Genomic DNA, 13,979 nt, shown 5'->3' with positions numbered 1-13,979 from the left:
AAAGCTACAGCTTTGATAGATTTTATCTTCATTTAAAGTCTCTGTTTTACAGAGTAATATGCTTTTATTTACCCAAACTTAGTCTGTTATTGATTTCAGATAGCAGAACTTGTTGCCACTGAATTTTTTGACCAAGGAGACAGAGAGAGAAAAGAACTCAACATAGAGCCTGCTGTAAGTATGAGACCTTGCTGGTAGGAATTATTCATATACATTTTTTATTGTAGACTCTTTTTATGCTTCTATGAGATCTTAGGAACAGAATTTCTCGTTATTTTTAAAAACTTTTCTTACTAGAAGATTATACATGTTTGCTACAGAAAACAAGCAAATAACAAGTCATCATATTGTACCTATATTTTGTAATTTACTTTTTGCATTTAAATATCATAAGCCATTTTTCATTCTAACAGATGCTGTCTTATATATCATATATAATGGTTACATGAAATAGATGTAACCATAATTTACTTTTTGGTACAATGTTTGCAGAGTTCACTATTACAAACAGCACTTTGATAAACATCTTTGTTGCTAAACATCTGTGGGCCATTTTTCATTACCTTGTTAGGATAAATTCCAGAATTGCTGTGTTGTAGGGCACACAGATTTTAAAGATTTTTGGATACATACTGCCTTTTTGTATAGTGTAGGGAATCTCGAATACAAGAAGATTCTTCTTAAACCACTGGAGAAGTTTTTCCTGGAAATGAAGCAGAGTCTTTTTTTCAATTCAAATGAACATTTACTGAGCCCACATTAAATGGAACATGGTTACGAGATGCCCCTCCTCCGTCTGTGTACCATTCCTTCCACTCTGCTTTTTTTTTTTTTTTTTGCGGTACACGGGCCTCTCACTGCCGTGGCCTCCCCCGCCGTGGAGCACAGGCTCCGGACGCACAGGCCCAGTGGCCACAGCCCACAGGCCCAGCCGCTCCGTGGCACGTGGGATCCTCCTGGACCGGGGCACGAACCCACATCCCCTGCATCGGCAGGTGGACCCTCAACCACTGCGCCACCAGGGAAGCCCTCCATTATGCTTTTTATCCTCCACTGGGTACATCCTATGTCTCATTAGTCTTTTGCAGTTATTCAGTCTCCTATAATGTAGTAGTGGGCTTGTTCAGAAGCTCAGAATCTTCTCAGGAAATGGTGGGTAGCAGAGTGATGGTCGCAGCTAATGGAGAATTTGCTTCATTTTAAACAAGCACTGACACATACTCTTTGCTCCCCATGGAGGTGCTGGGCTTGTCCGCTGCACCACTCATGAGCTCCTGGGAATAAGCAGCAGTGACATCTGCATAATCTTCACTCAAAAAGCTCTCTGTGTGAATTGAATTGTAATCAACTGTGGCCTCAGTGGCTTTTTCCACAAAGCTGAGAGTGTTTGATTCCACATCAGTAGACAGTTTGAAAGCATGTGTGTTCTCCAAATACATGTCAGCAGTGGACTCTAGGTCAGTGCTTGACTGTAGGTCAGCAGTTGATTCTAGGTCAGTGATCAATTCTGGGGGTCATGTGGGGAAAGTCACAGCCGGGGCGAACACGGGAGAGAGGACCAGGGCCTTCCTGAGTGTGGTAAGAAGGCAGGTAGGCAGGTATCTAGCCTTCCTCAGCTAACCCAGTGATTCATCTTTTTAGAGCCAACTTGCATTGTGTTCTTTAAGTAAATGCAGATCTGTGTGTGTCTGTTTCTGTTTTCAGGACCTAATGAACAGGGAGAAGAAAAACAAAATCCCAAGTATGCAAGTTGGATTCATAGATGCCATCTGCTTGCAACTGTATGAGGTATTTATTATGAAAACTAGTAGACTTGCTAAAATTTGACCATGTTATGAATTAAAACCTAAAGTAAATTGAAGCGACTAACACCAGGCGTATATTTTTTGCGTCTTAATCAACAAACTAGAAATAAAATTATCAGGATAATTTCTTTTGCAATGAACATGCTGTTTGTACTGAATAAGGAACACATTTTATATTTACTGTTTCTCAAAAATGTTAGTTCATTAATGTATAACTACCTAGCGAGTGCCTACCACATGCTGGGATCCAGCTAAGAAAAACCATGTGCGAGCGCTACTGCCCTCCAGGAGGCACGCTGTGCATACTCTATGTTCTTTTTAAGAGCATATTATTTTTAAGTCTGACTTTTGGCCTACATAAGGAAAAATAGTTATCTAACTTTTTCTCATTGTCATAGTGTGGCTTAAGAAAATTTTTATGACGATTAAAAGGCAGCGGCTAGAAGAATATTGCAGGTTCCCATTTCCATATACCTGCTGGCTTGGGGTTTTGTTTTGGGTTTTTTTTTTTTGCTTATTTATTTATTTTTTGGGTAAAGATATTCTCCCTAAAACATCCAATTTACTAGTTTTGATGTTCATGCCCCAAATATAGAAAGTAGATGCTGTCCTTGTCTTTAGAAGTTTAAACAGGAAACTGTCTTAAGTTTTAAGTATTTGGGAAAAGAACATTTATCATGGTGTAATCATAGACTGTCAAGACCAGAAGAAACCCTAGAAATCTTCTAATCCAGACATCTCACAGATTCCGTCATTGAATCTGTAAAAAGTCCAACTTCCAGGGAGATGAAATGTTTGTCCCCAACAGGTAGTTAGTGGGAGAACTGTATTTAGAATCCAGTTCTCAGCCTGAGTCCAGGGTTCTAGCCAGTGGATGAATTTAAGAAAGAAGCTGTGGCTGAGGAGGGAAGGACAGGAGAGACAGCAAAAGAAAACAGGACAGAAGAACACTGGGTGTCAGGCCTCTGCACCACTGTCTCCCCACCTTTCTCGGCAATCTGTGCAGAAGTGTGTTCAGAGCAGTGTCTCCAACATCCCTGAATATCTCATTCTTTCTATAACAGATGCTTTTCTTGTGGATTGGATTAATAGTTCCTCAGTTGTAGACACTAATGTCTCTCTTGATTTTTTTTCCCCATGCCTGTAAATATAGTCAAACTAACAGTCAAATCACCCATTATAGATTTCATCCTTCTACATTTCCTATTTGTGCAAGGATTCATTTTATTTGACTCCCCTGTTGAATTCTATTTGATATAGACATGCATTTTTACCATTATTACAGAAGTAATATGTTGTTATAGAAAAATCAGAATATGAAGAAGCAAAAAGATAAAATCACTTATAATTCTACTACTCTGAGACAACCACTGTTATCTCCTTTCAGTGCATATGCTTTATGACATTTTCACAAATTTTTCATTTAACAAAAATTGCTCTTTGCAATCCATAATATAAGATACATCTTTCTGTTTCAAATGTGTTTCTATGACATTTTTAATGGCTGCCAAATAGTAACACGATATTCCTAACCCCGTTGTTGGGTATTTAAGTCATTTTCAATGTTTGTCTATTACAAAGAAATCTGCAGTGAACATTCTTGTAGCTAAATATTTATGGCACTGTAGTTGGTAAATAATAATGTTGTTACATTAAACATAATAATGTTACATTAAACATATACACGTAGTTATAAATTAACCTTTATTATAATCTTGGATAAAAATCTACTTACGTACACTGAATAAAGTCATTTTATAGAAAAACAGAAAAACTAAGCAGCTCTCAAGGCAGTCAACACTTAGGGAGAACCATTTGCACTACATAAAAGCAAATGGATTATTTCTCTGCAGAGCCGATTCCACACAGATCTGCCTCCATAGCTCAATAATGTTATTTTGGAATGTGTGTTTGCTCTCTCTCTCTCAGCATGTACTCCCTGTCTGTATAGCTTAAGAGGAATCATTCATAAATGATCTGTGCTCACACAGTTTGTGAGAATCCCAGCAGTGGGCCTGCTTATGAAGTGAGTGTACAATGTGGCCCTTTGCGTCAGGCCTGGGGAGAGGGCTTATTTCCTAGCTGCCATCTAGTTGTTGGCTTTCTTTTCTTTCTTTAGGCCCTGACCCACGTATCGGAGGACTGTTTCCCTTTGCTGGATGGCTGCAGAAAGAACAGGCAAAAATGGCAGGCTCTTGCAGAACAGCAGGAGAAGACATTGATTAATGGGGAAAGCAGCCAGGCCAAGCGGAACTGAGTGGCCTATTCATGCAGAGTTGAAGTTTACAGATGGCGTATTCTGCAGTATGCCTAGTTTTGCTATACACTGTACAGATTTGGTGTATACTTTGACACTGCTGTATTTTTATTTTTGCACAACTTTTGACAACACAGCATGAAATGTTTTTAGAGGACTATTGCATATTTTCTGTATATTTGTTTTATGCCACTGAACTGAGATTATCAATGACACCTACTCTTAGCACATGGATAAGAGCTCTGTTTGTGATATTTTGTGTACTGCGAGGTACAAGTTGCATTCTTGCACTGAGGCTGGTTTTTTTGTTTTTTTTTGTTTTTTCTTGCTGGTGATTTTAAATAATTGGTTTTGTGTTTTCTGAATTACCAATCTTTCAAGAATGTTTGGAATCGTTTTTCTTAAAAACAGGCTAGGAGCAAAGTGAATATATTCTGTGACATTTAAAACCTTCATAGAATAGAGAAAAATATTGGCTGAGTGGATTTTAAGAGGAATGGGGTATATTTGTCAACACTGTATTACCTTAACAAAAAAAGTTAAAACTCTAAACAAATGGAAAGTACTATAAGGTAGTACTGTAAAGAAAAGGCATTATTTAATTATTTTGCTTTTTTTGTTGTTAGAGAACAGGCAGGAGAGAAATTTCTCATTTCAATGCAATAAATCTATCCAAAGGCTACCCATAAACTCGCTTTGATCTAACCTACCTAATGGAAAGCAGGGGAAACCTTGGGAGAAGATCCAGTCACTGACTTTGAGGGATGAGTGTGATGCAGAAACAGAACAGCCGAGGATGGCTGTCAGTGAAGAGAACGTTCTGCTGGAAGACACTTCTGACAGTCAGTGAGTGTTTTGAATACCGAACTTCCTTTTTTAAATAACTTCCTTATCATTCACCTTATAAGCCATAGCTTGTAAGTCAACACTTTAAAACTCAACAGGAGAGCGAGAAAAAGTGATCATGGGAGCATTAGCCTGAAGTGAGAGATGACTGTATAAGATAAGAGGGTACAAACTGAATCATATTTTTTTCTGTTTGTTAAATGGAGTACAGAGAAAAGTGCAAAGAGCAAAGGGCTATGCTTGATATTAGGGTCAAAAATTAAATCGAGGGAACAATATGGTAAGAAACCTTAAGCTTGAATAAACTTAGCAGTATTGAGTTTGTGACTGAGAAACTGCCATATCTTGGTTTACAGGACTAGTCAACCCAGAATCACAGAAGTTTGGGTATGTACCCTAAACACTGGCCCTGAGCTTGTAGTTAGTGGTATCTACTTCTCACAGCTTTTAGTACATTTGGAAAATGTTAACATTTTCTTAGAATTTGAGCCCATTTAATTGTATTCCCACCGTACATGTGTGCCCCTAAAGACACTTTTATTACATATTGGAGAAGTAGATAATGAACTGAGAACCTAGTTCAGGAAAAGAAAATCTGCTCTAAATATGCAATAATGTTTGTTTGTGGGCAAGAGTAGGAAGAGAGGTATTTGTTTGATCTGTTCACCCCCCTCCCCACCCCTGAATAAAGTTTCTGAGTTTCTAAAACTAGTTTGTATAGAAAAGCTCTTGGCGATATGATAATGCAGCATTCTCAAAGACTTTTCATTAAAACATGTTTTCCATTCATAACCATTTGTTCCCTAAACTACCTAAAATTCAACATATTCGTTAAGTTTTTAAAATTCTGAGTGTGTATACGTATCTTGACATAAAGTGGCTTTATTCTTACCCTTCAGGTTCTAAAAAGAAAGCAAAACAAATTGTATTGCCATTACTTTGTAGCAGTAAGGGCTATGTATTACTGTTGTGACACCTGTATTTTCAAGATGTTATTCTGTTTTATGTAATATACATGAGGTCTGTGAGGTTGCCTCTTGGTGGCACTGGTGTGTAACTTACAAAGACTGTCACTAAAATAATGTATCTACATACTGGTATACACCTATGCATGCAGACACAATTCCTTAGTACAGAAAAATTGTCTGAAGAATAGCAGTCTTTAATAACCTATCTTTTTGCCGTACACATTGTGATTTAGCAGTTATGCTAAAATCGGTAGTCAAATACTTTAGTAGTTTGTTTAGAGCCCTCTAATATATGTCACTGAGATTTTTAAAGACACAGTAGACTATGTGCGGAGGATCTGTATGTGTGTCATTTCAAAAAGCAAGAAAGTGTATTTAGATTATAAATTTTTGGTTTACTTTTAGATAATGGCTTATTTTACCTTACTAGTTTAGAAACTGAAAGAAGTGGGGCAGTGACATACCTATTTCATTTTTGGGTATTTTAGTTCATACAGAAGAAGAATACTTCTTTAGGACTGGTTACTTGGTTCAAATAATTCTTAATTTTTTAGGAAAATCACTCCATACATGGATTATTACCTGGTACATGGGCACAAATTTTCTTCTTATGTGGATTTCCTTTCCAGTATCTTCTCAAGTTGGAAAAAAAATATATATGTAGTCTTCTCTCACCCTACCCTATATTTATATTACCTGTAACCTAGCAAGAAGTTGTTTTTGCTCTAGATTAGTTTGTTTGTTTTCATTATAGCTGAGTACCACGATACCATTTCATTTCATTTTTCAGCCCCAAAAGTTCCCACTATTTTACTAAGTTGTGAGAAGATGTCTATAAAATTGCCTGGTCTTGTACTTTTCACAGGATTGGCCTTTGCCAGCCACAATCCTGTGTGAACTTGTGTAAGTCTCTTTAACCTCTGTGAGTGTGAACAAGTTGTGCTGTTGAAGGAGTTATGTTTGGGCTAAGCCTTGTCTCAGAGGAGGATGTCACAGAAGGCAGCTACTGTGTAAGCCCTAATGGGCCCTGGAGACCACTGTCAGAAATGGGATAGCAGGCCAAAGAGCAAGGTATCTAATCCCTTAAGTCATTTCCTGTGTTGAGTTTCCAAGACTGAGAAAAAGATAGTACATTTCTTTGGCTTCTCATGCAGATCACGAGATGTGTGAGATTTAGAGCTGTTTGAGCACCTCATCTCACGGTACAAACCCTGGACGATGATGTTTCACCACTGATCTCTTTACTATGAAGAATGGTTTCCTTCCATAGGAGTGTTGGAGAAAAGAAAGTGTATGAAAGTGTACTGGAAATAATGGATTGCGGGAGGAAACCGGTTACAGATATATTCTTGCCTAGCAGTGAAGTGCCTTTATTTTCAGCACAGAGCACAAATGTTAGACCTACTCCAATCTGATGTTCAATTTTCCTGTGTTTTCCACCTGATTGTACTCCTAAAGCTTTACAGGCCATCAAAAGAAATGCTGCTTGTTTTGTTTTACAAGATTGATTTAAGAAGGCGGGGTGGGGAAGGGATGTAACTGCTCTCCTCTCCTGAGAACAACTACAGTTAAAACAAGGTGGTATAATGTAACTGCTCAGTGTTAGACATGCCTCGATCCACCTTTTATTGAGTTCCTGCTGCATGTCAGGCACTGTGCTCCACTGGGGAGAGAGCAGTGACCTCAAGGAGCTCACAGTCTCTGCAGGGAGTGCTGGATAAGAGACTTACCAGCTTCTGATCCTGCCGATTTAACATGAAAATATAGGGTACAGTTATCACTTTCATTTCCATCTATAACATATGTATTACATAGTTTTCCAAGGACCTTCTTTACCTGGAACTTATTAAGAATCTGTCAGTCAGTGAACATCTTGTCTTCTTGCAAGCATGAATCACTTAGCCTCCTGATAGCTTACAGAACACCTTATGTAAGTAAGGAGTCATATATTCCACTATGTAGATTATTTTTCCATATGCTAGCCAGGTAGAGATTACTCAAGAGTTCTTTTAGACTGTTAAATTGCACACAGTTTTGGACCCCTTCTGCTCCAGCGTAGGGAGTGAGGAAGAAAGTATTAAAGCTCACTTTGCCCTTCCATATGCTTCTCAAAAGTCTGTGTAAACATATCTTAATAGATGTTGAACACCATGTAAATAGTTGAAAATATAAATTTCTATTTCAGTTTAAGAAAAAGCTTATGAATCATCACTAGCCACTGTTAATATCTATTTGTATTCTTACACCTTTTCAATACATTTGAACAAATATATAGTTTCTGGCACTATTTTTGTACTAGGATAAAGGAGTTACTATGTATATTATGTTTAGCTTTTAAGTCATTTTAAATAATTGTGAATGTTGATTTCTTGTCTTTCCTCTCCCCCCACCATGAGAACCATTTCATGTGACTCTCCTATGACAAAATCACTTTAAAGGAACACTTACCCACCTACGATCCCTGTAAAGTCAAGAGACGGTCAGGGTGGTTCTCCACTGCGCAAACTCTTCGCTTGTCAGTTGCCTCCTCATTTTGCCATGCTTTGTAAGAATAAAAAGAAGAGTGAACAAGCAGGTATGAGTGTTGTGTGATTATTAGGGACTCTGAATTTTAGGCAGGGAGAATGGGCCCAATAGTTTGAGAGACTTTAATCAGGCTAACCTGTGGTCCTGTTAGCTGAAAAAGATGTGGTTTAATAAACTCCTTTCTTTCCTCAGCCTAGACACCTCAGTAATAGTCTTCTTGTTAATATTCTTTGCTACCAGTTTGAGGGCAACATTTTCCATACACCTCACCACTTCTCAAGTCCCTAACAATTCTATAGAGGGTGATGATTGTTACCATCCTCAGGTTGCATGCGGAGCTAAGGCTTAGGAATTAAATACTTGCCAAATGGCATGAGCTGGATTCGATCCCAGATCTGTCTAGTTTGAAAGCAGGTATTTATTCCACTTAATTCTCTTTTTGAATTTTAATAGTAAAAGGTCCCAAATCCACTCTTAGTGGATCAAATGGGCTACCTAGAAGCATTAGATACAAGATTTCCCACACCCAGCAGATCTGGTTTTGTTTGGGATTTTAGAGTTAACGTTCCTTTAGTTCATCTAGTAATAGCTAATGCCGTGCCATCACAGGATCCCAGGTACCACCGTGCTTCAGTGCTGCTAGTCTAGAGGCATGGAGGTATAATTAAATGCAAGATTTCTGACTCGTTATTTACTTTTGCCACTAGACAAGCCCTCTTCACGTGGAGCAGAATATCTAGGCTATGCCTAATTCACAAAGCTAAAGGCAAAAGTAAAATGAAAGCTCATGTAAAACAGTATTTTAGACCTTCTGATCACTAGAGTGCGCCAGTCTCAGCTGTATTTAAAGAAGTAATCTTACTGGGTACAAACAATGAATAAAACTGCTTTTTTAAAGATTTTTACCAGCTAAAGAAAAACAAATGGAAAAAATCAATGGGGAATTAAGATTTGCTTACTTTCCTTTGTCCAGGATCATTTCTTTAAGATTTTCCCCAAACAATAACTGATCACCTGAAGTCTCTCTGATTGATACTCAATATTCCATCCACAGAGACATCATCCCTTCTTGTAGAAAAGGGAGGCATTTGACAACTCTCTTGAACCCACATTCTTGCTATCCGCTGTGCTGCCTTCTCAGCAAACAGGGATATATTTGATATATGCAAATGTCAGTATATAATTTTCTGTTTTTTTAAGGCATATAACAAATTAACAGAAACACTTTGAAACCTGCAGAGAATATTCCTTGATTTTAAGCTATATTCAGCCTTGGCAGGAGAAAGACTCTATGTTTCTAATTTACAACCCATTTTTTCAAAATAAACATCCACAAGAATTATGAATGGAATCAAAATAATTATTTGAATCAAAAGAAATCTAACTAAATGGCACGTTTGCCTCATTTTAAGTGTACGTATGAGCGTGCATGTGTGTGTATGTGTGTGGTGTGTAAATATTCAGGAACTGAGTTGACTCAAGTCATCTGACAGAATCCCAATGGCACATTTTAGGATTCATCTTTCTAAGTGAATTTAAGGGACAAGACTGCATGGCTAAGGGGGAGAAAAAAGGAATGAACATGAACTATCACAATAGCTTTAAACGTTAATATCCCCTATATTACTTTTAGAGCCATATTTCATATCACTGTTTCCCCTACCCAACAGGAGTGTTTTTTAGGCTTTATATGACGCCAATCCAGCATATATTCCTCTAAGACACTAGCTTCCCCCTTTACCAACCAGCTCTCTGAAAATCACTAATTCCCTGATCTCGCTGATGCACCCTGACCAAGGAGAAAAAGTGTAAAACATGCTCAACAACTACCTCGGCTACAGCTGCTCTCTCTCCAGAAAAGCCAACAGAAGTAGTTACTAAGGGTGCTCTACCAAGTCTGTTAGAATGAGTAATGCACTTGGAGGAGTGTATGAAGGCAGGACCATGTCCTATCATTATTTCCTCTGTTTCTTAAACCTCTGCTTCTCTTTTTCTGTTCTGGCTCCATTCATAAGGGCTTCAAACATACTTGATTCTCCCCTGCTCTAAGAACACCTACCTGAATCACACAGCCCTCCCACCAGCATCTCTGTACTCTGTCTTGTACTTTGAAGGTACTCAACAAACACTGAGTGAAAGACTAGACTTCTCTCCTTTCCCATTTGACATAAAATTGAATTTTTTATAAAGAAAGGAGAAGGTAATTCCAATGAAGGACAACAGAAAACTCAATACAGCATTTTTCGAAATTCTCAGTTGGAAAAGAGCTGAATTTTAAGATGAAAAACAAAAACTGAATAAAACAATTTGGGGTAAGAATATTTGTTTTCTATTGTGAAAAATTAGTTACCAGGCTTTAATTCATAAATTGATAACCATTGGTGGAGTTACTCCCAGGGAGTTTTACCATATTGCTAGGAGCCAAGGAAAATTCACAAAGGCTAGAGGCCAATGATCTTGTGGAAAAGACAAGATTTACATTTAAAAATAAAAATAAGCAAACAGAAGACGTTCATTCATTCATAAATACTTGATTCTCTCCTGAGTGTCAGGCTGGGGTAAACTAATAGGCATGGTCTCACAAAGCATCTAGTCCAGAGGAGGCTACACACCAGGGCAAAGAGACAGCCATGTCTATGCACTGAGGATGGGAGTGGAGGGTTTACAGGTGGTTCTTTAAGTGTGTGACAACTGGTTTATAGCTAAGTGAAAAGGAAGAAGAGTATTCCTAGGCAGAAGAAAACATGTGAAGACCTAGAAGTAGCAAACTTGAGAACTTGAAAGCCTTCTCACAATTTATTTAAATAATTATAAATTTTATATTTTTAAATGATAAGGGTTAAAAATATATTTACAAATATTATGAATACTTATGAATGTTATATAAAATAAAGCAAATGTCATTTTTTTAAAAATTGAAGTGTAGTTGATTTACAATATGTTAGTTTCAGGTGTACAACATGATGATTCAGTATTTTTATATATTATACTCCAGCTAATGTCCTTTAAATGTATATTTGAGCTTTTAAGAAAATAAGAGAAATCCCCACAGGCCAAAATAAAGCAAATTAAAAATCCAATCAGCAAGCATGTGAGCTGATACTATGTCAGGCCTGGGAATATTTGCAGATCTATATAATGAAGGGGTTTTAAATCAGACCAGGAAACATGGTCTTGAGATCCAGTGAAGCACTTGGGGTATGGCCCTCCAAGCAAGACTGAAAACTCTGAAAGCTGTGCTCTCAACATGTAGAAAGGGGAGGGGGTAAAATTCACTCAGAGACACAGGACAACTGAAGGAAGCATGCCTGTCTTAATCTGAGCTCTGGTTTAAAAAAAAAAATTGTAACATTGAGTCCATCCTCACATTAACACAGATTTGGGGTTTGAATGTGATGCAGGACTACCCAAGTTATTGATAAATAGCAGAAAAAGAAGTCTCAGGCAGGTAATATCCCTGAACAACTGGCAAAAGCAAAGGCAAAATGTCTTTGGAAGAACACAGCCTCAAATAGGCCCATGAAATTTCCACAGAAATAATGCCACTAAAGAAAAATTCGTAATTGCAAAATACATGAGGAAACAATTCACAGTGTACAAAGTCAGAAGCCACAAGACTGTACGATCAGATACCCAAGAAATTCAGGCAACAGAACTCTTTGATAGAGGTGGTTGGGAGGAATCATTGATTCCTCACTCTTGTGTTTCCAAATGAAGGGAGACCCCTAAAATGGCACTCTTGGTCTCCTGTTCCACCCTTAACCCAGTCAGATATGTGATTGGAGGGTGACAGCCATCAGTCCACAGTCCTAAAACGGGTGTGATTAATCTAATAAAAACAGTAAACACTGGGGATTTGTTTCTTTCTACCCTGATCCAGTGCAAGTTGAAAATCCTAGGTAAGTGTGTTCAGTATGTGCGCTGTCCCAAGGTATAGCCTACGGAGGGGTGGGGGTCAAGGCAGGGAGTGTCAGTAAAGTCATCTGACCACAGCATGCTCTCCAAAGGAACTTATTTACAGGACCACCTCTACAAAGCTCCATACGAGCCACTGTCGCCATGATGTTCTTGGAGTGCTATGCCTACCTCCTGTTAGGGTTTAGAGACTTGCTCATACCAATGGGTCTTTTCAATCAATGTCCTCTCCTGTGTCTGATGAATGTGGTAAATCAGCGCTTTCCTGGGTCTGCTTGTAAGCTGTGCCCTTTGAGAGCACAGAGAATGTGCAAATAAGAACATCTTCCTCCTCTCTCCTTCCTGCTGCTGGCTGTATAGAAGGCAGGAGTGAAGTCAACACTGAAAGAGATCCCATTTTAGGAATGCAGTGAATTCACTAAAGAATTCAAGAGAAGCATAGTTGGAAGATATGTTGTTCTATTTTATATTAGAAAATTCTGAAAAGTAAATTTCACACGACCAGAACTTACCATTCACATTTTTTTCCTGCCTATCCTGTTTAAGACTTGCATCTGTGATAGTCAGCACTGAAGCACACGAACAAACTTTGAGTCATTGGAAGCGAGTATTCACAGGCAGCACAATGAATGAGGCAGCGTCATGAGTAATCATATAACCAATATAAATAAATGGTATTAGGGAACTGCAGAGGCAAGAAGATCTACATTATTTTTGTACAAACTGGTTTTAAAGACCACAGCATTGTGAGTATAACAGTCACTATTTTCTTCTGTCAGTGGGAGTTATGAAGTTAGAGACAAAGAACACATTTGACAGTAAAGAATACAAGCAGGTGGTTCCTGAAATTGAACACTATCAACATGAATTGATTTTTACATGGTAATGAAATATGTACATATCTCTTCTGTATTCAGTTTCCTAAATTTTCATTGAAAAAACATGATATTAGTTTCCTACTGCTGGTGTAGCAAACTACCACAAATGTACTGACTTAACACAAATTTATTATCTTATAATTCAGGCGATCAAAAGTCTAAAATGTGTCAGCAAGGCTACATTCCATCTAGAGGCCATTTCCTTGCCTTTTTGAGCTTTCAGAGGCTGCCTGCACTGCTTAGTTGATGACCTCTTCCTCCATCTTCAAAGCCAACAGCATAACATCTTCAAAGCACTCTCCCTCTCTCACAGTCACACATACACACACTCCCCCTGACCCCCGCTTCCATCCTCACATTGTCTTCTCTAACACTCCTGTCTCCCTCTTATAAGGATCCTTATGATTACATTTGGCCCACCCAGATAATCCAGGATGAGTTTCCTATTTGAAAATGCTTAACAATCATATCTGCAAAGCTCCATTAGCCATGCAAAGTGGCATAGTCACAGGTTCCAGGGGTTAGGATGTGAACATCTTTGGGGGCCATTATTCTGTCTAACACAGTCACTCTCACATGGACTCACGAATTATGTAATACATTTTTGGTGTGTTCTTTTAATAGACCATTTTTCAGAGCAGTTTTGGGTTGGAAGAGGATTGGCCAAGATAGCAGAGTAGAAAGACCCTGAGATCACCTCTCATGAGCACACAAAAACCACAACTAATTGCAGAACAATCACTGATGGAAAAGACTGCACCTACCAAAAAAGATCTTCTACAGC

General features: G+C 38.2%; 1 protein-coding gene and 1 long non-coding RNA gene across 2 annotated transcripts in view; one reads left to right on the top strand and one right to left on the bottom strand.

Annotated features, from left to right (window-relative positions):
• Nucleotides 1-8,451, top strand: part of PDE5A (phosphodiesterase 5A) — a 139,590-nt gene extending 131,139 nt beyond the window's left edge. Inside the window, exons 19-21 of the mRNA XM_060148656.1 lie at nucleotides 100-174; nucleotides 1,705-1,788; nucleotides 3,925-8,451. Coding sequence (XP_060004639.1) covers nucleotides 100-174; nucleotides 1,705-1,788; nucleotides 3,925-4,062 — 297 coding nt within the window. The 3' untranslated portion in view covers nucleotides 4,063-8,451. The remainder of the gene's footprint in view (nucleotides 1-99; nucleotides 175-1,704; nucleotides 1,789-3,924) is intronic.
• The window catches only part of LOC132520011 (uncharacterized), a 73,815-nt gene extending 64,891 nt beyond the window's left edge, over nucleotides 1-8,924 (bottom strand). The window contains exons 1-3 of the long non-coding RNA XR_009540409.1: nucleotides 8,325-8,924; nucleotides 4,773-4,882; nucleotides 2,791-2,946 (exon numbers count right to left, since the gene is read on the bottom strand). This is a non-coding gene — a long non-coding RNA (uncharacterized LOC132520011). The remainder of the gene's footprint in view (nucleotides 1-2,790; nucleotides 2,947-4,772; nucleotides 4,883-8,324) is intronic.
• Nucleotides 8,925-13,979: the final 5,055 nt, after the last annotated feature.

The sequence above is a fragment of the Lagenorhynchus albirostris genome, chromosome 4 (assembly GCF_949774975.1).
Source record: "Lagenorhynchus albirostris chromosome 4, mLagAlb1.1, whole genome shotgun sequence".
Taxonomy (NCBI): domain Eukaryota; kingdom Metazoa; phylum Chordata; class Mammalia; order Artiodactyla; family Delphinidae; genus Lagenorhynchus; species Lagenorhynchus albirostris.
This window is presented reverse-complemented; position numbering and strand designations above follow the sequence as displayed.